The 26,701-nt window shown below is 43.0% G+C and overlaps 1 protein-coding gene across 1 annotated transcript; it reads left to right on the plus strand.

Moving 5' to 3' along the window:
• The first annotated feature begins 72 nt into the window (after positions 1-72).
• On the plus strand, positions 73-23,367 carry UFD1 (ubiquitin recognition factor in ER associated degradation 1). Its single transcript, XM_040416346.1, has 12 exons — positions 73-193; positions 2,674-2,806; positions 12,398-12,430; positions 12,911-13,032; positions 14,297-14,427; positions 14,645-14,717; positions 17,455-17,523; positions 19,122-19,187; positions 19,320-19,367; positions 20,426-20,514; positions 20,814-20,895; positions 22,541-23,367. The coding sequence occupies exons 1-12, from the start codon at positions 191-193 to the stop codon at positions 22,613-22,615; spliced, it is 924 nt and encodes a 307-aa protein (XP_040272280.1). The 5' UTR covers positions 73-190; the 3' UTR covers positions 22,616-23,367.
• Positions 23,368-26,701: the final 3,334 nt, after the last annotated feature.

Raw genomic sequence — 26,701 nt, forward strand, 5'->3', positions numbered from 1 at the left:
GTCACACAGCACTTCCGCTCTGGGCGCGGTGGTTGATGGTTATTGTAGTTCTATAGCCCTATACACAGCCATTCTGCTTCTGCGCTTTGCTATGTATTGACTAGACTCCTATTCGAACACTTCCGGGAAGGGAGAGTGACTCAGTTTGTGATAGAGCTTCTGAACTGCCTGGGTGAAAGCAGGAGACAACATGGTAAGAAACTTATGGGCAGCTCGTCCCCTCACATAGCTGCTGTAGCTATAGATGGCTTAGATATGCAGTTCACTGAAGGGTTTATGTGGTGTACTCATCTGGGATAGCCTGCAAGTGACAGTGGGGTAAACCTGAGAGGGTGGCACAGCAAGGTGGATGTGGTGCCCAAGTGCTGTCATAGGCTGTGTTCACACAGTGGATTTTGTCAGCAGATTTCAGTGTGGATTGTCCCCCGAAAACTGCACAGCACCCACGACTAAACTGCGCCACATTGTTTTCAGTGAGAGCGGATCACAGGAGAAAACCGCAGGAGAAACTGGAGGGCTTCTGCCACGGAATCCACAGCGGATTTCGATTTCTACCACGTGAACATAGCCATGCAGTACCATATTAATACCGCCAATGATTAAGTAATAACGCTACACCGTGCCCAAATAACGGAGCCATAACAACATTTCCTTACAGTAGCCAAAGAAAAATATAACCATGCGGTAACCATAACATTACTGCTAGAGCTAAAATAATTTAAAGGGGTTCTCCAGTTTTTATGAACATCTGTTAAAATAATCATTTATGAAGAAAGCTGTAATTATGTAATGTATTTCTTTTATATTTATTGCTCTTATCTTATCTGGTCACATGACCATGTCCATGCAGCTCTTTCTTATTTCCAGTGATGTCATGTCCATGGGCGTGTCAGTGATAGGGGAGTGTCTATGTAAGTAGCTGGTGGGAGGAGCTATAAACTAGCTGGGTGGTGATAGAGGAGCGTCTATGTAACTAGCTGGTGGGAGGAGCTATAAACTAGCTGGGTGTTAGGGGTAGTGATAGGGGAGTGTCTATGTAACTAGCTGGTGGGAGGAGCTATAAACTAGCTAGGTGTTAGGGGCAGTGATAGGGGAGTGTCTATGTAACTAGCTGGTGGGAGGAGCTATAAACTAGCTGGGTGTTAGGGGTAGTGATAGGGGAGTGTCTATGTAACTAGTTTGTGGGAGGAGCTATAAACTAGCTGGGCGTTGTTAGGGGCAGTGATAGGGGAGTGTCTATGTAACTAGCTGGTGGGAGGAGCTATAAACTAGCTGGGTGGTGATAGGGGAGCGTCTATGTAACTAGTTTGTGGGAGGAGCTATAAACTAGCTGGGCGTTGTTAGGGGCAGGGATAGGGGAGTGTCTATGTAAGTAGCTGGTGGGAGGAGCTGTCTATGTAACTAGTTTGTGGGAGGAGCTATAAACTAGCTGGGCGGTGCTGGAGCTGTGGCAGAGAATGGAGAATTGCATCATGGGTTTGATTGGATACAGAAACAGAATGTGCTACATACAAGATGGAAACAAACCAGAGCGATTTGTCTACATGGGGAAAACTGGTTAGAAAAGTCCAAATAAAAAAAGCATGGGGAAGATGTAGATGATGTAAGCAGCTGTATGAGCATAAATACAATAGTAATCCTGGAAAACTTTCTTAAAGTGGGATGTCCATTTTAGAATACTATGTATAGATATAATCTATAAGACAAGTTCAGTAACTTTGTAAATACATTACTTATCTTGTAGTGATCCTGAGTTACAGCCTGTGTAATCTTCCAAGTTTATACAGCAAAGAATGCTGGGGGATTTTAGTTGTGAAGCCTGTAGAATTGTGAAGTGCAGCTCTGGGTTATAAAACAGGAAGTAACAAGATCATTGTGGGATAAACAATGCAGTGTATTGCAAGTGAATGGGATGAAGGTGTAATTACTGGAACTGTGTAGAGGCAGCAGCGCTCACACGGGAGCTGCACCCCCTGATTGGTGAGGATGCAGGGATAGACCATCCATATTGTGAAGCCAGAATACCCTATGAGTAAGGCTGGGTTCACACTTGAGCGTTTTACAGCGCGTTCAAACGCGCTGTAAAACGCTCAACACATTAAAACCAATGCTTCCCTATGGCCCTGGTTCTCACTTGAGCATTTTACAGCGCGTTTGAACGCGCTGAAAAACACCCTACGCTCAAAAAAGTTCTTGAGCTTCTTTGGGGCGTTTTGTCGCGCGTTTGTGGCCATAGGACACTGCTGTCAATCACACAAACGCGCGTTGACTATGGACAAAAACGCGCACAAAAACGTGCAACAAAAACGCGCGTTAAACGCGCATATCAAATACGCTCAAGTGTGAACCCAGCCTAAGGCTCCGCTCACATCTCTGTTAAGACTACCCATTCTCACGAATCGGTTTTTAATGCATCAATGATTAAGGGTCCCATAGACTTATATGGCGGTCCGTCAAGTTCCATCACAGTGTTCTTCGTTTTACCAGAAGAAATAGCGTGGAATATTGCACTGTTATTTTCCATCAAATGTGACAGAATCTGTGACACTCTCCAAGACTGATGTAAACAGGGCCTGACACCGACGACGGGCTTTATTAGTTTGCTAGTATAATATTATATGATTATTTTTGTGATCTTATTGATTGCGGAAGTTTGTGTTCTTTCTCTTTCAGTTTGCCTTTAACATGTTCGACCATCCGATACCTCGCGGTTTTCAGAACCGCTTTTCCACACAGTACCGCTGCTATTCGGTTTCCATGCTGGCTGGACCCAATGACCGCTCTGATGTGGAGAAAGGAGGAAAAAGTATGCTATATTAGAAAAGCTACAATTTCTGGGGAAGTGTTCTTGCCTCCACCAGTAGTCTACAACTGGAGTGGGGGGAGTGGCTGGAGTAACTGTTGTGTGGTTGGAGTGGCTGGAGTAACTGTTGTGTGGTTGGAGTGGCTGGAGTAACTGTGGAAAGGTTGGACTGGGCAGAGTAACTTTATGGAGTGGGCAGAGTAACTGTTTGGAGTGAGTACAGATAGTAAACATTACATTAACCAATTGATTGATCAAATTTAAAAAGTGCACATGGCAAGCTTGATGGAGTGAGAAATGCATTTCAACTTTTATTTATACAGGGAGTGCAGAATTATTAGGCAAGTTGTATTTTTGAGGATTAATTTTATTATTGAACAACAACCATGTTCTTAATGAACCCAAAAAACTCATTAATATCAAAGCTGAATATTTTTGGAAGTAGTTTTTAGTTTGTTTTTAGTTTTAGCTATTTTAGGGGGATATCTGTGTGTGCAGGTGACTATTACTGTGCATAATTATTAGGCAACTTAACAAAAAACAAATATATACCCATTTCAATTATTTATTTTTACCAGTGAAACCAATATAACATCTCAACATTCACAAATATACATTTCTGACATTCAAAAACAAAACAAAAACAAATCAGTGACCAATATAGCCACCTTTCTTTGCAAGGACACTCAAAAGCCTGCCATCCATGGATTCTGTCAGTGTTTTGATCTGTTCACAATCAACATTGCGTGCAGCAGCAACCACAGCCTCCCAGACACTGTTTAGAGAGGTGTACTGTTTTCCCTCCTTGTAAATCTCACATTTGATGATGGACCACAGGTTCTCAATGGGGTTCAGATCAGGTGAACAAGGAGGCCATGTCATTAGATTTTCTTCTTTTATACCCTTTCTTGCCAGCCACGCTGTGGAGTACTTGGATGCGTGTGATGGAGCATTGTCCTGCATGAAAATCATGTTTTTCTTGAAGGATGCAGACTTCTTCCTGTACCACTGCTTGAAGAAGGTGTCTTCCAGAAACTGGCAGTAGGACTGGGAGTTGAGCTTGACTCCATCCTCAACCCGAAAAGGCCCCACAAGCTCATCTTTGATGATACCAGCCCAAACCAGTACTCCACCTCCACCTTGCTGGCGTCTGAGTCGGACTGGAGCTCTCTGCCCTTTACCAATCCATCCACGGGCCCATCCATCTGGCCCATCAAGACTCTCATTTCATCAGTCCATAAAACCTTAGAAAAATCAGTCTTGAGATATTTCTTGGCCCAGTCTTGACGTTTCAGCTTGTGTGTCTTGTTCAGTGGTGGTCGTCTTTCAGCCTTTCTTACCTTGGCCATGTCTCTGAGTATTGCACACCTTGTGCTTTTGGGCACTCCAGTGATGTTGCAGCTCTGAAATATGGCCAAACTGGTGGCAAGTGGCATCTTGGCAGCTGCACGCTTGACTTTTCTCAGTTCATGGGCAGTTATTTTGCGCCTTGGTTTTTCCACACGCTTCTTGCGACCCTGTTGACTATTTTGAATGAAACGCTTGATTGTTCGATGATCACGCTTCAGAAGCTTTGCAATTTTAAGAGTGCTGCATCCCTCTGCAAGATATCTCACTATTTTTGACTTTTCTGAGCCTATCAAGTCCTTCTTTTGACCCATTTTGCCAAAGGAAAGGAAGTTGCCTAATAATTATGCACACCTAATATAGGGTGTTGATGTCATTAGACCACACCCCTTCTCATTACAGAGATGCACATCACCTAATATGCTTAATTGGTAGTAGGCTTTCGAGCCTATACAGCTTGGAGTAAGACAACATGCATAAAGAGGATGATGTGGTCAAAATACTCATTTGCCTAATAATTCTGCACGCAGTGTATAGCACATTTAACCACCTCAGCCCCCATAGCTTAAACACCCTTAATGACCAGGCCACTTTTTACACTTCTGACCTACACTACTTTCACCGTTTATTGCTCGGTCATGCAACTTACCACCCAAATTAATTTTACCTCCTTTTCTTCTCACTAATAGAGCTTTCATTTGGTGGTATTTCATTGCTGCTGACATTTTTACTTTTTTTTGTTATTAATCGAACTTGAACGATTTTATTGCCAAAAAATGACATTTTTCACTTTCAGTTGTAAAATTTTGCAAAAAAAACGACATCCATATATAAATTTTTCTCTAAATTTATTGTTCTACATGTCTTTGATAAAAAAAAAATGTTTCGGTAAAAAAAAAATGGTTTGGGTAAAAGTTATAGCGTTTACAAACTATGGTACAAAAATGTGAATTTCCACTTTTTGAAGCAGCTCTGACTTTCTGAGCACCTGTCATGTTTCCTGAGGTTCTACAATGGCCAGACAGTACAAACACCCCACAAATGACCCCATTTCGGAAAGTAAACACCCTAAGGTATTCGCTGATGGGCATAGTGAGTTCATAGAACTTTTTATTTTTTGTCACAAGTTAGCGGAAAATGATGATTTTTTTATTTATTTTTTTCTTACAAAGTCTCATATTCCACGAACTTGTGACAAAAAATAAAAACTTCCATGAACTCACTATGCCCATCAGCGAATACCTTGGGGTGTCTTCTTTCCAAAATGGGGTCACTTGTGGGGTAGTTATACTGCCCTGGCATTCTAGGGGCCCAAATGTGTGGTAAGTAGTTTGAAATCAAAATCTGTAAAAAATGGCCGGTGAAATCCGAAAGGTGCTCTTTGGAATGTGGGCCCCTTTGCCCACCTAGGCTGCAAAAAAGTGTCACACATCTGTTATCCCCGTACTCAGGAGAAGTTGGGCAATGTGTTTTGGGGTGTCATTTTACATATACCCATGCTGGGTGAGATAAATATCTCGGTCAAATGCCAACTTTGTATAAAAAAAATGGGAAAAGTTGTCTTTTGCCAAGATATTTCTCTCACCCAGCATGGGTATATGTAAAAAGACACCCCAAAACACATTGCCCAACTCCTCCTGAGTACGGGGATACCAGATGTGTGACACTTTTTTGCAGCCTAGGTGGGCAAAGGGGCCCACATTCCAAAGAGCACCTTTCGGATTTCACCGGCCATTTTTTACAGATTTTGATTTCAAACCACTTCTCACGCATTCGGCCCCTAAAATGCCAGGGCAGTATAACTACCCCACAAGTGACCCCATTTTGGAAAGAAGACACCCCAAGGTATTTCGTAATGGGCATAGTGAGTTCATGGAAGTTTTTATTTTTTGTCACAAGTTAGTGGAATATGAGACTTTGTAAGGAAAAAAATAAATAAAAAAAATCATCATTTTCCGCTAACTTGTGACAAAAAATAAAAAATTTTTAGGAACTCGCCATGCCCCTCACGGAATACCTTGGGGTGTCTTCTTTCTAAAACGGGGTCACTTGTGGGGTAGTTATACTGCCCTGGCATTCTAGGGGCCCTAATGTGTGGTAAGTAGGTAAATGACCTGTGAAATCCGAAAGGTGCTCTTTGGAATGTGGGCCCCTTTGCCCACCTAGGCTGCAAAAAAGTGTCACACATGTGGTATCGCCGTATTCAGGAGAAGTTGGGCAATGTGTTTTGGGGTGTCTTTTTACATATACTCATGCTGGTTGAGAGAAATATCTCGGCAAAAGACAACTTTTCCCATTTTCTATACAAAGTTGGCATTTGACCAAGATATTTATCTCACCCAGCATGGGTATATGTAAAATGACACCCCAAAACACATTGCCCAACTTCTCCTGAGTACGGCGATACCAGATGTGTGACACTTTTTTGCAGCCTAGATGCGCAAAGGGGCCCACATTCCTTTTATGAGGGCATTTTTAGACATTTGGATCCCAGACTTCTTCTCACGCTTTGGGGCCCCTAGAATGCCAGGGCAGTATAAATACCCCACATGTGACCCCATTTTGGAAAGGAGACACCCCAAGGTATTCAATGAGGGGCATGGCGAGTTCATAGAAATTATTATTTTTTTGGCACAAGTTAGCGGAAATTGATATTTTTTTTTTTTTCTCACAAAGTCTCCCTTTCCGCTAACTTGGGACAAAAATTTCAATCTTTCATGGACTCAATATGCCCCTCATTGAATACCTTGGGGTGTCTTCTTTCCGAAATGGGGTCACATGTGGGGTATTTATACTGCCCTGGCATTCTAGGGGCCCTAAAGCGTGAGAAGAAGTCTGGAATATAAATGTCTAAAAAATTTTACGCATTTGGATTCCGTGAGGGGTATGGTGAGTTCATGTGAGATTTTATTTTTTGACACAAGTTAGTGGAATATGAGACTTTGTAAGAAAAAAAAAATAATAATTTCCGCTAACTTGGGCCAAAAAAATGTCTGAATGGAGCCTTACAGGGGGGTGATCAATGACAGGGGGGTGATCAATGACAGGGGGGTGATCAGGGAGTCTATATGGGGTGATCACCCCCTTGTCATTGATCACCCCCCTATAAGGCTCCATTCAGATGTCCGTATGTGTTTTGCGGATCCGATCCATGTATCAGTGGATCCGTAAAAATCATACGGACATCTGAATGCAGCCTTACAGGGGGGTGATCAATGACAGGGGGGTGATCAGGGAGTCTATATGGGGTGATCACCCCCCTGTAAGGCTCCATTCAGACGCCTGTATGTGTTTTGCGGATCCGATCCATGTATCCGTGGATCCGTAAAAAACATACGGACATCTGAATGCAGCCTTACAGGGGGGTGATCAATGACAGGGGGGTGATCAATGACAGGGGGGTGATCAGGGAGTCTATATGGGGTGATCACCCCCGTCATTGATCACCCCCCTGTAAGGCTGCATTCAGATGTCCGTATGCGTTTTGCGGATCCGATCCATGTATCAGTGGATCCGTAAAAATCATACGGACGTCTGAATGGAGCCTTACAGGGGGGTGATCAATGACAGGGGGGTGATCAGGGAGTCTATATGGGGTGCTCAGGGGTGATCAGTGGTTCATAAGGGTTTAATAAGTGACGGGGGGGGGGGGTGTAGTGTAGTGTAGTGGTGTTTGGTGCTACTTTACTGAGCTGCCTGTGTCCTCTGGTGGTCGATCCAAACAAAAGGGACCACCAGAGGACCAGGTAGCAGCGTCTAATATACCTGTTAGGGGTTAAAAAAATCGCATCTCCAGCCTGCCAGCGAACGATCGCCGCTGGCAGGCTGGAGATCCACTCGCTTACCTTCCGATCCTGTGAACGCGCACGCCTGTGTGCGCGCGTTCACAGGAAATCTCGCGTCTCGCGAGATGACGCACGGATGCGTCCAGGAGGAATTAATCAACCACCTTCCGGACGCATCCGTGCGTTAGGCGGTCGGGAGGTGGTTAATTGCAATGTTGTTGCCCAAAGTGCTTCACAGTTACATTAAAACATACATTTATAAAAACTTTAGCAGCCGATTTGTGTAGGTGGGCTTGAAAATGAGGGAGAGGTGGCAGTTTAGAAATCATGTCCTGATTTTTCAGCTCACACTCTAGCTTTTGTCACTCTGCTGGCTGCTCCCACACCTGGGTTCCTATGGCAACTCACTCTACAGCAAGGGCAGAGAAGAACTGCTCGAACTTGCTCACTTCACTGGCGGTTGCCATCTTCAAACGGTTGTAGTTTAAAAATCCTACAGCGAAGAGCTTTATATTGTGAGAATCACAAGACCCAGACCTACATTTTGATGCATAGTATGTCCCTGAAATATTAAAAATGAAGGCACAGTTACAGTTTAAAAATTGCCCTTCAAATTTGAGGTGGCTAGAGTGGAGTTTCAATGAATGTCAATGGGCGGCGTGAGTTGCAAACAAATGGTCATATTGTGAAAACTATCAGGACTATGGCTTAGCCGTGGGCATTTTAGTGGCAGCAAGGATAGCTAAACGTTTTGATATAAGATTTGTGTAGGTGGGCTTGAAAATGAGAGGTGGCAGTTTAGAAATCATGTCCTGATTTTTCAGCTCCCACTTTAGCTTTTGTCAGCTCCCACTCTAGTTTTAAACATTCCGCCATTCATTCCTATGGAACCAATTTCGCCACAAAAACACTGATATTTCGTGAACCATTTGGCGAAACGTTCCACGTTTCGGTATATTACTGTCTATGTAGTGTAAAACCTGGGAGGAGTTAGGATGGTAAATTTGGCTATAATAATAATATATGTGAGATATCAGATCCGTCTTGCTCCGCATCCCATGACGGAAAGAAAACCGCAAGTTTCTGCAGTTTGCTCTCCGGTATGAGAACGGAACAGAATGTATTTTGGAGCACTCCGATCTGTTCAGTTACGTTTTGTCCCCATTGACAATGAATGGGGACAAAACGGAAGCGTTTTTTTCCCTGATATTGAGACCCTATGACGGATCTCAATACCGGAAAATAGTAATGAAAGCCTAAGCCAGTTCTACTTTACACCAGTTTAATAAATGACCCCAATAGTGATGACTCAAAAAAGAAAAAAAGTAGCAGCACTTACGAATCTATAGCAAAAAGTCTCTATGGTGGTTGTGCCCGCAGTGTTGGAGACCAGTTTGTAGCATCCCCAAATCATCCAGAATAAATAAATAAAAAACTGCAGCACTCACCGGTCTTCAATTCATGCTGGTTCATTAACCAAAAATTGCGACGTTTGCTTTGCTTGAGAAAGACCGAGAGGTCGAAACGTCACAATTTTTGGTCCGGCGAGTGCTGCAGTTTTATGGAATTGTTAGTTTTCCATGTACATTACAATTTCCTCTCTGGTAGCGCCCCCCTCTGTTTATGCTTCTGGTCCACCTTCTTCTGCATTCAATGGTCGGCTAACCTGCTTCTCTGTTCCTCTCTCCTCAAAAAAAACGTATACCTTAAATGGATGCCCCAGACTGATGTGAAACAGTGGCATTCGTTCACTGTAGAGTTTGTATCTTTTTTTTTTTCTTAAACGTATACATCAAATGGAGGCATAAAATGTGATGAGAACCCACCCTTAGGCCTCATGCACACGGCCGTGCCGTTTTTTGCGGGCAGCCCATTGTAGAAATGCCTATTCTTGTCCGCAAAACGGACAAGAATAGGACATGCTATATTTTTTTTGCGGGGCCACGGAACAGTGGATGCGGATGCGGACAGCACACGGAGTACTGTCTGCATCTTTTGCGGCCCCATTGAAGTGAATATGTCCACATCCGAGCCGCCAGAACGGCGGCTCGGATGCGGACCCGAAAAAACGGTTGTGTGCATGAGGCCTTAGAATCATTCATTTATCCCTACTGCTAAATTCGGAGAGGGATATATAGCTGTATCTCTCTCTACACGGTGGAGAAGTAAATTGTAGAGGCATTACATACCATGTGTCTCTGGGGCTGTATTACAGCAACTATTTTCTATGTGAGGAGGAAGGCAATGCAGCCTGGGAATGCAGGTGCTTGATTGACTAATATGAGTTGCTGCCCATCTACAGAAAGGGAAAATCCTCTAGATAAGCAGATGGAAAACTTCATTGAATAACCCCTTTAAAGGGAGTCTACTGCCAGGAAATGTAGGCATAATGCCTTGAAGGCCCAGATCAGCTGAATGTGGTGATACCTTTCGCTTAGTGATCCCTTGCTGGAGAAGTGCTTGTGCACCCTTGCTTCTGCTGCTTCCTCTGCCTGCATAGTCATCTCCCTGACCCTGTCAAACAGAGAGGGAGGGGCTGTCAGAGGAAGCAGGAGGAGCAAGGGTGCACAGAATGGTTTGGGCCGCCCTCGGTGCACTTAGAGGGATTCTGCCAGCTAGGTTTAGCCTATAGAGCTGTGTACATGTGCTGCTAGATTGCCACTAGCATGTCCACAATATACATTCCCCATAGCTCTGAGTGCTTTTATTCATTCAAAAAACGATTTTATATATATGCAAACAAGGCTAGTAAGGAGCCCAAGGGGCTGTTACCAACGTTTCAGGAGCCCAGCCGTGCCCACTGTGAAGGAGCCCAGCTCTGCCCCGCATCCTCCTTCCCTGACATCACACAGTTGAAGTGTCGTAATCTCGCGCATTGCAGCAAGCGCATGCGCAGTTCATTCCCCTTGGGCTCCTTGTTAGCCTCATTTGCATATATCTAAAATCGTTTTTGTACTTATTAAAAGCACTCAGAGCTATGGGAAATGTATATTGTGGACGTGCTAGTGGCGATCTAGAAGCACATGTCCTCAGCTCTATAGGCTAAACCTAGCTGACAGAATCCTTTTAAGGGTCCATTCACACGTCCGCAATTTCGTTCTGCATTTTGCGGAATTGAATTGCGGACCCATTAATTTCTACGGGGCAGCACGATGGGTCCGCAATTCCGTTCCCGAAAAAAAATAGAACATGTCCTATTCTTGTCCGCAATTGCGGACAAGAATAGGCATATTCTATTAGAGCCGGCAATGTGCGGTCCGCACTTTGCGGACCGCACATTGCCGCTGTCCGTGTTTTGTGGATCCGCAAAACACGTTGCGGACGTGTGAATGGACTCTTAACTGCACATGTGTATATGGATTAAAAGTACTTTTTCTCCAGAATGAAGCAGTAGATCGCTGAGTTAATGGTATCATTCCATTCAGCTGAACTCACCCTACAAGGCACTGTACCTGGTTTATGAGTGCATTTCCCGGTGCCAGATGCTGGTTAGGTGAGTGGTGTAACTATAGAGGGTGCGGAGACGGCAGTCACACCCAAGGCCTGGGGCCTAAGAAGATCCACAGTATATAGAATAAATTACATACTTTAGGTTGGGGGCTTTGTTACAAATTTTGCATTTTGGACCAGAAGATTCATGTGAATTCTCTTCTCTTTTTTTTTATGGTAAATCACTAAAATAAGCAATAATGTGAAGATCACAAGGGGCCGACCATTGAAGTGACTGAGTTTGTGCTGTAATTCCCTGCACAACAATACTCCCAGGAACTACAACAAACCACATTCACTTCAGAGGTCAGACTCCCCTGAGCCCATGAAAGAGGATCAGTGGGGGTTCTGATGAGTAGAGAGGGTTGCAGCAGTTACACTCTCACCCCAATTATGTGGATAGCTTTTTGAAGGTTATATTATGAAATGGGTACTACCCTCTAAACAAATGTTGCATAATTCAATAGTGCAGGTGAATATAAGAAACTTTGCAGTATATCTTATACTTATCAGCTATTTTCCACCCCTTCTCTTCTAAATCATCTCAGGAGACTGAGATGAAATGTCAGTTTACTAAAGGATCAGATTGATGAATGATGCTTACAGACGTCTATGGGAAGGGGAAAGGGGGGTAGGAGTGAGCTGCTAGAGGGAAAAAGAGGCATTTTTCTCTGATAAGCCATATTGCAAAGTTTCTCAGTTTGTTGAAAGGTTAGTGGCCATTTAATTTGTACATTGTATTTTACATGTGGATTGTGTTTGATAGCTATGTATGAAAGAAGGATAGGGAAGAGGAATGTTGGAAGTAAACTGGAAAGTCATACGTTCTGTGTAGCCCATAAGAACTTGCCCTTTGCAGTGATGATCTGTAGGTCTGCTATAACATAGCTTATAATGTATGCCTTGTACATGTCAAGTAATAAAGTGCTTTTCATTTTCTATGTTTTTTTTTTTTTTTTTTTTTTCCTCTTAGTTATCATGCCTCCATCTGCTCTGGATCAACTAAGTAAGTGCAGTTTACATATAATATTAATGTAGCAAATATTGTAAATGTAAATAAAAATTTTGGATTTTGAAAATTTATATAAAATAATTGTTATAATTTTTGAGTTTATACGTGTGTTATTTCATATTCTGCAGCAGACTGCCTACACTCAGCTACCGAATAGTCACTGATTTCGCATAGTAATTTGAATGTTCTGCCGCACTGAAGACTAATCTGATTATACCCCTGTTTCTGGTGCACTGCAGTTGACATGTACAGCGTCCCGAAAATGTCTTTATTATCCATTTTGTTATATACTGACCCCCTGTAAAACGTATTTTAATTCATATGCAAATTAGTTGAAAGGAGCGCAAGGGGCGGACCCATCGCTAACTGTGCCTAGCCGCTCCCAACTGAATGGAGCCCTGCTGCTCCCCTCATCAAGTTTTTTTGTGAAAATTCAGATGATATTTGATTATTTTTTATTTTTTTTATCTCCAGGCAGATTGAATATCACTTATCCAATGCTCTTCAAGTTAACCAACAAAAATTCTGACAGGATGACGCATTGTGGCGTTCTTGAGTTTGTAGCAGATGAAGGCATTTGTTATCTCCCACACTGGGTAAGCGAACTCTCTATTTACAGAGCAGTGTAAATTACTGCATTGCCTTCCACTGTTGAAGGAGTTATCCAGCCTTTTGAAACTGACGACCTACCCATAGGGTAGGATATCAATATCATTCAGACGACCGTATCAGTTTTGTGGTCTGCAAATTGTGGATCCGCAAAACACAGACACGGGCCTGTGTGTTCCACATTTTGCAGAACGGAACGAGCAGCCCTATGATAGAAATGCCTATTCTTGTCCGCAATTGCAGACAAGAATAGAACAGGTTCTATCGTTTTTGTGGGGCCATGGAATGGAAGTACGGATACGGACAGCACACGGTGTGCTGTCCTCATCTTTTGAGACCCCATTGAAATGAATGGGGCCACATCCATTACGCAAAATTACGGAACGGATGCGGACTCAAATAGACGGTCGTCTGAATGAGCCCTTGGAGCAGTGGATGGGATAGGTCTTCAATATCAGTTCCACAGGGGTCTGACTCCAGGCGATCAGCTGTTTACACTTGAATAGGAGCAGCGCTGCAGTACCCAGGCACGGCCACTACACCATTGAAGGAGCTGTGTGCCTGATTCTGGTGTTGGAAATTGTGAAAAAAAGCTGGTCTCCAACAGTAAGTCCCCCAAAGAATTCTTAAAAGGGGTTGTCCAGACCACAGCTATTGATAACCTATCCTCAGCGCTGGAGCGGAGGCAGAAAGCTCTGTACGCTGTAGTTTCCGGGGTCGGTGTACTACAGCACAACTCCTCTTCTTTTGAATGGGAGCTGAGCAGCAGTTGGCTGGCACAGCCACTACACTGTCTACTAGCTGTGTTCCGTACACAGTATAGTTTCCGACCATACACTGCTAGTCATCAGTACCCACAGCCTGGATAACCTCTTTAATTTTTGAGAAAAATGGGTAAAAGAAGCATGTTTTAAAAGGGTTTTCCAAGATGTTAATTTTGGAAAACATCTTTATTGTGCTAGATGTGGGAATATAAAAATTATTTAAATATATTTTCCTACATTAAACACAGTAAAATCCTTTTCCAGATCTCAGAAATCCCCTTTAATTGTAATCGTCTGACAGATTTCTATACGCTAGTGCATTATACGTCTGTATGGATCTACAGTTTCTGTAGTCTGATTGTGGTGATCTGCTGTCTATTGTAATGTGCCCGCATTGCTGAGAAAAAAGTTTTAACATATGCAAATTAGCCTCTAGGAGCAACAGGGGCGTTGTTAAACTTTTATGTGAACTTACTCTTCCTAACAGATGATGCAAAACTTGCTTTTAGAAGAAGGAGGACTGGTACAAGTGGAAAGTGTCAACCTTCAAGTCGCCACGTACTCCAAATTTCAACCCCAGAGCCCTGACTTCCTAGACATCACGAATCCCAAAGCAGTGTATCCTTCCTTTGTATTAATTATTGTGGATTGTCTGATAGCAGAGTTTGTATTACTTAAAACCCACATATTTTGAGGTGCAAGCAGATCTTTAGCTGAGCTTTGAAGTACAGTGAGAGCTGATCTCAATGATTTGTTTTCAGTGGCTTGTAGGATTTCTAGGAGATAACTTGGCCCACCCATACTAGGTTTTGTTTTTCCTTGACTTTATATTAAGATTGGAGAATGCATTGAGGAACTTTGCCTGTTTGACCACAGGAGATGTGATTGCCATTAACTACAATGAGAAGGTAAGGTTAAAACATTGACAGCTTAGATAATATAACACATTGTCAACTATTTATTACGTTTTCCTGCTTGCTCATTGTAATTGTTTCCTCAGTATCTGATTGGTAGGGTTTAGACCCTGCCAATCAGCTGTTTGAAGAGTCCGCAGCGCTCCGATGAGTGCTATGGCCTCCTCAAAACATACCAGACACAGTTTTATCCATTGGATAGCAGTTGTACTTGGTATTGCAGCTCAGGCCTATGCCTTCGAATGAGCCTGAGCTGCATATAGGCCATGTGACGTCACTGGTCTAGGAAGAGGCCGCAACACTAACCAGAGTGCCATGGCTTCTTCATGCAGCTGATTGTCGGGGGTCTCGGAAGTCAGACACCAACTAATCAGATATTGATGACCTATCCTATGGATACATCATCAATATTGTACTCCCAGAAAACCCCTTTAAGGCCAAAATTGGCACTGTATTTTCAATAAACTTTTGATATGTTATAGGGACATATCAAAAGCTTAGATTGGTGGGGATCTGAGCGCAGAGACCCCCACCGATCTCTAAAACGAGGGGAAAGAAGCGTGTTCTTAGTGCTCTCTCACTCGCTGCACAAGACAGAAACGCGCTAAGCGCATGCTTCTCTACCATTATTCCAGAGATCGGAGGGGGTTTCAGCACTCACACCCCCACCAATCTAAACTTTTTGATATATCCCTAAAGTACAGTGCCTCTTCTACATATCCAAGCTGATTCTGACATTATTTTTTTTGCAAAATATTGGTTTGGGTTGCTAATAAAAATTTGCAACTTTCAAACTTTTTTTTGCAAAGTTATGCTTTTAAGACAGATAGTCATACCACACAAAAAAGTTTTCTTTTAACATTTTCCAAGTGTCTTCTTTTGGCATCATTTTTGAAAACTACTTTTATTTTTTTTGGGTCCTATTTTTTTAGGGATCAATTTACTTCTGAAGTGGCTTTCAGGGGCCTATATATTAGAAACCCCTACACTTCACCCCATTTTAAAAACTGCCTCAACTAACACACAGGGATCGTTTGGAAATGGGAGATATTAGGAGGTGAGCAGGGGGCAGATTTTTTATTTTTTTTCTAACGCACAATGGCACCGCACTTCTTCTGAGCTCACTCTAATCTCCTCACACAGTGCGAACACAGTAGAGAGCCAGCCTTTTTTTCTGCTACGTCGCTGCTATTGGTCATTCAGCGATTGTTTTTTGGGACAGCTGAGATTGGACCGCTGGCAGTTAGCAGTGAAAATATACGGCATAGTACATTAACGTTCAGCTTGTCAAGCCGTATATTTACAGCATTGTGCAGGAAGGGGTTAAGGTAATGGCTACCAAATGGTGCTACCAGATTTTATTGTGGAAATTATTGCAGAAATGCTGCTTGTCCCACATATTTTACCCCCTACATTGTGAAGGGTGAAATCAGCGGCAGATATACACAATATAAATTGAAACTTATTTAAAATACGCATCACGTGTCAAGTTTTTTATTGTTTTAGTAGCTTCGTAAAATCTCATTCACTTCGTTGCTGCTGTATATGCTGCAGATTATCCGCACACAATTCTGCTCCGGAACAATTGCAGCGGTTACGCTACGTGTTGGCGAAGTCTAAGGGTACGGCAACAACAGGACATAAAATACAGCGGAAAGGTGGTCTGTGGAGTTTGCTATGGCTCCGAAGGAAAAACCACAACAAAAACTGCATGAATTGCATGCAGTTTTTGCAGCGGAAATGGCTGTGAATTTCACCCTCTCCATTGCAAAGGAATCCATGCTGGAGTTCTGCAGCATAAATTGACATGCTGTATATTTCAAATATAGGTTTGATTATACCGCTGATTTTTCTTTTTAACCGGGACGTAGATGAGATGTCTTCGAAAATCTGTGACGGTGAATCTGAGGCATATCTGCCAAGTGTGAAGTCACCCTAAAGTTTTCTTTCCATCATTGATGAATGTCTGATTGCTGGGAGCCCTGTCACTAAGGCACCAATCTGACTGTCGCCAGTCACTGGAGAACGGCATGGTGGTCAAACCTGAGGTGCTGCTGTATTCATTATCTATGGGGCTGAGTGCTGTACTCATCTGTTTCCATCAGTCCCATAGACGTTGAATGAATGAGCACTGCATATGCCTGATTGCTGTTCCATTGCTGTGTTTGTGCATTGAGGAGCAAAAGAGGAGCTCACGACCCCCGTTCTTGTGATCGCTCCCCCAGTGATCTCACATTTATCACCTATCCTGTGGTTTTTGTTTCCCCCTGAAAAGGATCTTTTTATTACAAAATACAAATTAGCTGAAAAGAGCCCAAGGGGCAGTACCTTTGGGCATCGGAGCCCACGACTCCCATTAGAATCGAGGTTTCCTCCCATCTTCTCTACACCTCCCTCCACTCCTTATGTCAGAAACCCAGCGCTTTAAAATCTCACGCAGGCTTAGCACCCATCTGTTTTGAGCCTGCGAGGTCTGATCCCTTCTGTGGCATTGGTGTCCTCAACCCTTCCGATGCATGCGCTGCACAGTTGATGGCGCCAATGCCCCAGAAGGCAGTATACAAAAAAGATATGTCTGAATACAATAAATGTGATCTACAGGGCACCAGGAACCGTTTATAAAGGAAAAAGGTGGTGAACGTATTGCCTTTTAAAAGCTTTATACACAATCATTATGTTCTATGACGGCAAGATGAGTTATTCTGCTTTGTACTTAAAACCTGTTTTCCAGATTTATGAGCTTCGCGTCATGGAGACAAAGCCAGACAAAGCTGTATCCATTATAGAATGTGACATGAATGTAAGTTAATTTGAATATGTAGTTTGACTTTTAGTATATCGTTTATATTAAGTGTTTTTGTTATTTCTATATGTCTGTATAGATTTGTCAATGTTCTTGTGTGATATCAAACACTTCTTGTCTTTGCACTTACCTCCCCGCTACATATGGAATATTATATCATGCAGTGTATGGCCAGTTTCTACTTGCCTTCTGTGCAATGCTGTGAGGACAATTTGTAGTGGAGATTCACACCGCAAAAACAATGCACGATCAACCCTTTAATTTAGGGGGGCTCTTGATAGCCTGTGCCTGGAGCTTAAAGTGGACCCGTCGCCTCACCTGACATGTCTATTTTAGTAGCTTTTTGCATGTTACATTAAAAAGTCACACTGTGCAAGGACACACCACCAATTGGCAATAGTAGGAATAATAGAGAAATGGCACAACATGCAGTCATAAGAAAAATGCATTAGATTTGTTACTTCACATGGAATATGAGTGGGGAGAAGTCTTCTTTAAAGGTTACCTGTCAGGATAGTGTACATAGTGTAGTGACGGACATGCTGATTTTAGCAGCGCGCTTAGAAGCTAACATGAAGTAGTTTTCCATGACTCACAGGGTAAACTGTGCAGCTTGCAGCCAGTGATGCAGCACGGAGACCAATGTGTTCATGATATGTGGGGTTAACCCTGCGCTCCAGCCGGTGCATATGGAAGCAGTGGTGTAATGTGCCTGATGACGAGGCCTGGGTCATCTTGGAAACTTGCTATGTAACATCATTGCGTTTATTCTTGTTAATCATTATCCCCTTAGTGACCACCCATACGCCTTTTTACGGCGGTCACTAAGGGGCCTTAGGCTGGACCGACGCTTTTTTACAGATGCTCAGTCTAAGCGCTGCACGGCTGTTTAGCGGTTTACATGATGTGGGCAACGGCGCCCGCTGCATGTAAATCGCTGACAGAGGGAGCAAACTCCCTCTCTCTCCCATCGGCACCCCGCAAATGCAATCGCAGGATGCAGATGTGTGTAAATGCTGGCTGGGGTCTGATATAGGCCTCAAACCATGATACAGTCAGTTCACTTCAGGGGAGCCGCTGATGGCCTGGCAGATCCGGCAGACACATGGACCATGTTTCCCAGGCCGATCACGGTCGTATGCATGAGCCCTAAATGACAGCGATAAACTATTGCTTGTATGGAGAAACATGTCAAACAATGGCTGGAAGGCAGGGTTAACCCCATATATCATGAATACATTGGACTCCTTGCTGCATCGCTGTCCATTTGACATATGGTTTGCACATATTTCAGTTTATAACCATTGGCCACCATTCACCTGACAGGGGCCACGCGGGGGTCTTTTTCACTGCTATCAGTCTTTTTACGTGTGTGTGGAATAGCACAAAAAAAGCATACAGTGCTCCATTATTTATTTATTTATTTTAACATGGGGACCTATAGGCGATGTGTGTCATTATATGGTTATTAATTGGCATATATCAGAAGCAACAGTGTGATGGACCCTAAATGACAGAACCGTTGCAAAGGTATTGTCATTATAGAACATACACTTTAAACAAACTAGCGTTCCTGATGGATTTTGCCATTTCAGGTGGATTTTGATGCTCCACTCGGTTACAAAGAGCCAGAAAGACATGCTCAACATGAAGAGCCAACGGTAAAAAAATACATTCTTCACCTTGTTTAGTATTATGTGTAGTACGTGCGCAATGAATGGTGATGTATGTATTACTGAAAGGAAAACACCTCCAATCAGCCATATCTTACTGAATCTTTCATTTCTTTCTAGGATGTTGAACCAGATCACAGTGAATATGTAGCAGACGTAGGGTTCAGGGTGAGTCTGGATCTTTGTTGCTTTGCTTATATTACTATAGCCGTATATCTATAGGCATTGCACTAATAGTGTACACAGTGTGGATTATTAGAGTTCCTTCGTACTTACACACATACACTTAAAGAAGTTTTCCAGGCTCCTGATATTGATGACCTATCCTGGACGATGTGCTTAATTTATGGCAAGGTGCAGGCTTCATCTTAAATTAAATCAGCTACAAAATGCTCCCAAAGGGAACAAGAAATAATGCCTATAAACAATATGTAGTAAAATATATGATTGTGTTAGGGCTGCAGCTATCAATTATTTTAGTAATCAAATATTCTATCGATTCATCCAACGATTAATCGAGTACTCTAATAAGAAAAAACGTATTAATAAGAACATTTTCCTTTTATAAAAAACTCATCAGCCCCCCCTGCCATCAGCCCCCTTCTTGCCATCAGGTTCCCCCAGTGCCATAAGTCCTCTGTGCCATCACCCCATGCCATCAGTTCTCTGTGCCATCACCCCCCCATGCCATCAGTCCTCTGTGCCTTCACCCCCCCATGCCATCAGTCCTCTGTACCATCACCCCCCCATGCCATCAGTTCTCTGTCCCATCAGTCCCCCCCATGCCATCAGTCCTCTATGCCCTCCCCCCCCCCCCCCCCCATGCCATCAGTCCTCTGTGCCTTCACCCCCCCCATGCCATCAGTCCTCTATGCCATCACCCCCCCACGCCATCAGTTCTCTGTCCCATCAGTCCCCCCCATGCCATCAGTCCTCTGTGCCATCACCCCCCCATGCCATCAGTCATATGTGCCATCAGTCCCCCCATGCCATCAGCCTTCTGTGCCATCAGTCGCCCCCGACTGGTGTTTTTAAAAAAAAAGTAACAAAGTGTTTTTTTTATGCCAGTTTCTGGCGTAGGGCATCATATTAATTGACCCCCAGTGTCTGTAAAGCGCTGTGGAATATGTTGCCGATATAAAAGCAAGAAAAATAAGTAAAATAAATTCTATATTTCCGTTCTCCATATTGCACTTTTCATATTGTTGTGCTTTATTCATGTGTAGGCGTTCACAGGATCTGGTAATAGATTGGATGGGAAGAAGAAGGGGATTGATCCCAGTCCTACGCCACTAAAACCAGAAGATATTCGAAGGTCAGTGTGTTACAGGTTCTACTTTTAATAGTGGAATAGTAAGAATACAATTTTAGCCGTGCATTTATGTTTGAGTATCATGTTAGTGGTTGTAATCTAGTGTAAATGACAGTAACTTGAAGAAAGTATGTATTTGTATATTTCCAACAAGGTTCTACATTATCAACAGATGATGTCGAAATGTTGTGGTGAATTACTGCAGCAAGTGCTATAAAGCCTCCAAAATCTTTGAATGTAGAGCGATGAAGATCCTTGAGTCATCTGCATTTCACGTACTATTTTATATTTCTTTGTTGCAGAGGAATTCCTAACTATGACTTCAAGATTGGCACAATTACTTTTATTAGAAATTCCCGACCACAAGCAAAGAAAGTAGAAGAAGTAAGTATGTGTTGAAGTACCCCAGAATACCTAGAAGGTCTAAGTGTTTTCCCGTTTTATGTAAAAAATATTTAAAGGGAATCTGTAATCAGGTTTATTCTTCCCTAGGCGAGGGCAGCATGACGCAGTGACTGACGCTTTGATTTCTGCAGTAAAGATGCAGTCATTTTGTTAATGGGCTTGTCTGAGATAATTAAATATCTCAGACAATCCCTGCAATAGTCTAAAATGAAAAATCATCTTATACTTACCCCTTTGTCCAGCGCCGTTCTTTGTGGTGCTGGTCTGGTCCTCCTGATGCTACTTTCAGCAGGGACGTGCTGGTATACAGCACATGAACGCTGTAGTCAATCATTGTCCTCAACCGTCTGAGGACAGTGATTTTCTTTAGAGTTGATGTTCCATACACCTGCACAACACCGACACTGTAAGGTGTATGAACTGTCACAGCATTACATTACTATATTCCGGCACATCTTTGCTGCAGTTTGTTAACAACCAGCAGCAGGAGGACTGGACCAGTGCCACAGAGAACACCATTGGAGAAAGGGGTGAGTATTATTTTTAGACTATTGCAGAGCTTGTCCAAGATTTTTAATTATCTTGGTTAACCCCTGTAAACTAGCATTTTAATTGTTGAAGTGCAGTGCCAGTCATGTGAGGCCAGAGTCCATATTCATGAGATAAGGGTCCCCACCACTCATCCATTGTTGATTGACCGCTTTCTCCCTATGCACAGTAATAGGACGGAAACAGTCATTCAATGCGGGGTGGGTGGAAGTGAGCCAGTATCATGAATGCATCTTATTGCTTCCTCATCACTGGCATCACCCTATCACCCTATCGCCCTGCAATGATAAAAAAAAAATTAAATTGGGCTTAAAGACTCTGAGCCTGCACTGGAAAATCCCTCTAAACTGTGAGTTTAAAGGGGTTGTCCAGGTGTTTAATATTGAAGACCTAGTATATGCTCAGTATAGGTCATCAATATCTGATCGGTAGGGGTCCGACACCCGTCACCCCTGCTGATCATCTGTTTGAAGAGCCAGTCTCTTCTTAGGCCAGTGACGTCACTTTAATTGGTCACATAGCCTAGGCGCAGCACAGCCCCATTTAAGTGATTAGGGCTGAGCTGCAATACCAAGCACAACCACTGTCCAATGGACGGCACTGTGCTTGCGAGGAGGCTGTGACGCTCACTGAAACGCTGCAGTATCTTCAAACAGCTGATCGACAGGGGTGTTGGACCCATCGATCAGATATAAAACATGTATAGAATCTGGCACAAAGTGTGGACCGCGGTTTTCTGGTGCAAATTCTGGCGCATCTTCCACTTATATGCACAGAATAATAAAAAAGTGTTTGTTCTTATGACATCTATGTAGTGTTCTGGTAAAATTATAGCCCATAAGTATTTTGTGAGCCACAGACAAGACTAGCAAAACGTAAATGGGAATTTATTCACAGGAAAAAGCAGCTGCGTTGCAACCATTTGAATTTCAGCTCTCATTTTTCAAAGGTCTTTTGGAAAATGAAAGCAGCGACCTGATTGGAAGATGCAAAAGGAGCAGTCTTTATTCTATATTAAAAGTTACAATACTCCTTTAACGGAGTAGTAATCCTTGTCTTGTTTCTTTGTACATAGGATGATTCTATAAATCGCTTTATCGCATTTTCTGGAGAAGGACAGTCTCTGCGGAAGAAAGGCAGAAAGCCCTAGAGTGACGAGCAAGTAGATAATAAAATGATGCAGCTCATTTGGTTGTATTTCTTCATGTGGAGTGAGAAAATACATTTGGATGCTCTTCATTTGGGGCAAGCCTCAGGATGCTGGGGAGGCTCTGACAAACCTGGCAATCCGTACACAGGTTACTTATTCTATCAACCTAATATCAGTGTTTCCTAGATGAGCTGCAGATGAAAGATGTACAAATTATCGCAAGAGATGGATGCAAGGTACAGCTAGAAGGAGGCGTATATGACGGATAAAGGCGTCTCGGTGCAATGTTTCTATAAATTACCATTCCCTTGTTAAGGATCTTTGTTACCCTGTCACACTTACATTTATAGCTCTAGGCAATCCTTGCAATGCAGTGTGCCTTTTGCAAACAATATAGAGCAGCAGAATTGAAATTATGGTAAAAATGAGGAGGGGACTTAACACTGAAAAGGGGTTTCCCACAATACAAACTTATTTCAGATAAGTATCTGATTGGTGCAGGTCAAATCGCTGGAATCCTCAAGATGAGCAGGCTCCCGTTCCTCTGAATGAATAAATCTCTAGGTGGAGCATGTGTGCTACCGCTCCATTCACTCTAAAGGATTGCTGGAAATATCCTAGCGCTGCTCTTGGCTATCTCCGACAGTCCAATAGAGAGTTAATGCAACAAGAGCTGCACCATTCATCCAAAAGATATGCCCTAGAGGCCTGAGGGACCCTTACCTGTGGGGTCTGTCCCACATTTTCTTCATACACTCATACAGCCGAAGCTGTGAATTTGGCTTCTGTAAAAATGTGGTATATGTTTAAGATGGAAATAGCCCTTTAATTACTTATTAGGTGTTCTTGGTGCCTCTCTACTTGCAACACAGCATTGACATGGACGCCAGGCACCAAATGCTCTGTAAAGGAATTCATTTGTAAAAACTGTCCTAATTTTCAGTCTTACCTATGGTACCCAATCCTATCCCTTTTTTTTCCAAGTATGGTTTTGCTAAATGAAAGGTTGAATCTGATTTGTAGATCAGTTTTCATACATAAGTAGTATTTTCTTGACCTATTCATATATACATACACTCCAGATGCAGTAATAGATGCAGCTTTTCTGTGTAATAAACTGCTCAATACTGCCATTCTGTTTTCTTCTGTTTCTCTCTTATGCGGTTGTTAAGCCTTCACTTGTGCGACATCATAAAGTTCACTTAACCTCAACCATTTAGCTTAAACCAAAGGTGAAATAGAACAGCAGTTGGGAAAACATGGGAAATTTCAAGTATGTCCCTGAATGAGATCTACTAGAGTTCTATGTTAATAACGTGTGAGGAGGTGTCAGGGCAAAGACCCCTACTCTGATTTTTGCTGAGTTCCAAATGAGTATGGCAAATAGGTAACGAGTACTCGGGAGAATTGAATGACACAAACATCAAGGTTGTATCTAAGCAAGTCTTAGTTTATTACTTATGGAAAGCAAATACTTATACCACATTGGGGCCAGTTCCAGTTATACACCCACGCACTTTACATGAAAGTCATGAAACATCTGAACATATAGAAATACTTATAAAGCAGAAGGTATAAATGTCATTTAACCGCAGACTTTCTATACAAAAACGAGACATACATTGATCAGAATAGAGGAAGTAGATATGGCACATATAGCAAAGGTGGGGGCTAAGTTACTCCTTCTCTTATCTAAAAATGGCTGCTGTAGACACAAAGATGGAGTCTCATCCCTCACATCTCCTCCATTTGAGACCATGGTGAGCCCGTAAGATCCGGCCAGACGTACCCCAAATATTCCACCTCATGGATGAAATATACATCTGCTGGTAGCCGTGGAAAGTTCAGTTGCAGCGGGGTTCTGAGCTCATCCATAGTCTCACTACGGAATTGGTAAAAAGTTACTTCTGTCTGCAGTCTTTTCAAGCAGTCTTCTAATACATGGCAGAATACAATATACCACTATTACAAGCAAGATTATGACAACAATCAGTGAACTCTGGCTTAGGACAACATGGAGTCCTGATCCAAACAGGTATGCAATTATTCAAGATGGACCCTCCATCTTTGAGACATCTGTGGACTGTCACCGCCCAGAAGTACTTCAGAACAAGCTAATCTTATTCTGCCCTTTGGGATCCCTTCTGGGGAAGGGGGGTGACAGTACCACAGATACACTCATTAATCTCGATATTGTTTCTTCTTCTTCTTCTTCTTCTTACAAACTTTATTAATACACATAAGCATAAGCTTGATTATAATGTAAATGACTAATATAATTACCACTACTTGTACTTTTGTTTGAAAAAAGTCCTTTTAATCAGCCACTCCACCCTTTGAACCAGTTGGCACAATTGAGAAAGGAAAAGGTGTCTCTCATGGTCTTCACCTTTTCTATTTCAGCTTTTACCTGTAGGTTACCTTGGGGATCTATATCATGGCAACAAGTAGGTCCTACAACCTGACACATACCTCCCTCCTTTGCTGTCGGGTAGTCTAAAACCAAGGTGTGTTGATTGGTGACAATGATTATCTGATTCTGGACAATGTTAGAGGCGTTCATGAGTTTTAACACCTCCCATATCTGATCTTCCAAACAGGGGCGTAGCTAAAGGCTCATGGGCCCTGGTGCAAGAGTTCAGCTTGGGCCCCCCCTTCCCTCAGTACTTTGTGGCAAGGGACAGGGAAACACATAGCCTTCATGCCACCTGAGGCAAAAATTGAAACGGCACCTATTTTCTTGACCTTACCCCTTCCCTTCAGCCAGAGGTGTAACTTGACCAGCATATACTTTCTATAATTCCAGTGTCCTCTTATATGGCACAAGGGTCTTTGTGCCCCCTCAGGCTCCTGGGCCCGGTAGCGACTGCTACCTCTGCACCCCCTATAGCTACGCCCCTGCTTCCAAATAATCAGTTGCCACCACTAGCTTGTCCCACATCTGCATTACCATGGGGTACAAGAACAAGGTACTGAAGAACTTATTGGTGATGCTCAGCTCTACTACATGGGGTTTACCATTTGGTCTGGGTATCTCGTCCTTAGCCCTTCGATAAAGAGTATGTTTAGGTACAGCTTGCATGTCGGAATGGGGTATTATAAAGGTTGCAGGAGTAAGTCGGGCAATTGTACATAAACCAGTGACATTTCTGGGCAACCACTTGTATGCCTTATGCCCACAGACTAGGAATATACTTTCTGGGACTGCAACCACTGTACTATTAAACAACTGAGTTATCAATTTGGCCAGTAGGACACCTGCTGCCAGTTTTGATCCCTTTTCCTGACTCTCTGAGGAGTTAGAGGTTATTCCGGCAATTAAATAGAGCTATAATCAAATGGTGGTCCTGATCTGTTTACCATGAGCCAGGGTGGCTCAGCCCATCCTGCAATGGGTAAGGGTACCAACTTGTTTTTAGTTTTGGACTTAACCTGCTTCATGCCTGTGAAAAAAATAGTAGAGTTGGCCAGTTCAGTCAGTTCGGAAAAACTGAGAGGCACGGCGAAATAGGGCATACTGGCTGAACTCACAGGACTGTGAGTACAGATCCAACAGTCTCTCAATTTTTCAATGTCATTCAGTCCTTCAAACAGCAACTGATGGTGCCGTATCAAAGCATTGTCCCATTCATCATTTAGTGGACGAAACACTGCTGACATGCTCACGGTCAGGGTCCCTGCCAACAGAAGGACCCTCATCCTGTGGTTCCAAGACTTTCTTGCAGTGAGAAGCGTAGACCCAATTCATCCTTCCTTCAACTTTTACAGCACTCTCAGTTTTTTGTAAAACTTGGAAAGGACCATCAAATCTGGGCTCAAATATCTTTCTCGCGTGCCTTTTTATGTGAACCCTATCCCCAGGCACCAGGTGGTGTGTCCCTTCCACTGAGTCCGGATCTGGAATGGAAGCAAACACTTGTTTATGATAGTGCTCCAACCTGCCGGTGAGGGCCTTCATGTAACTGACCATGCTGTCAGTCTTGAGCTGCAACTGTTGAGGAAAATACAGTCCTAGTCTAGGCACAGATCCAAATAATATCTCAAAAGGGGATAAACCAGACCTTTTTCCAGGGGTGGTTCTGATGG

Source organism: Bufo bufo, chromosome 2 (assembly GCF_905171765.1).
Source record: "Bufo bufo chromosome 2, aBufBuf1.1, whole genome shotgun sequence".
Lineage (NCBI taxonomy): Eukaryota > Metazoa > Chordata > Amphibia > Anura > Bufonidae > Bufo > Bufo bufo.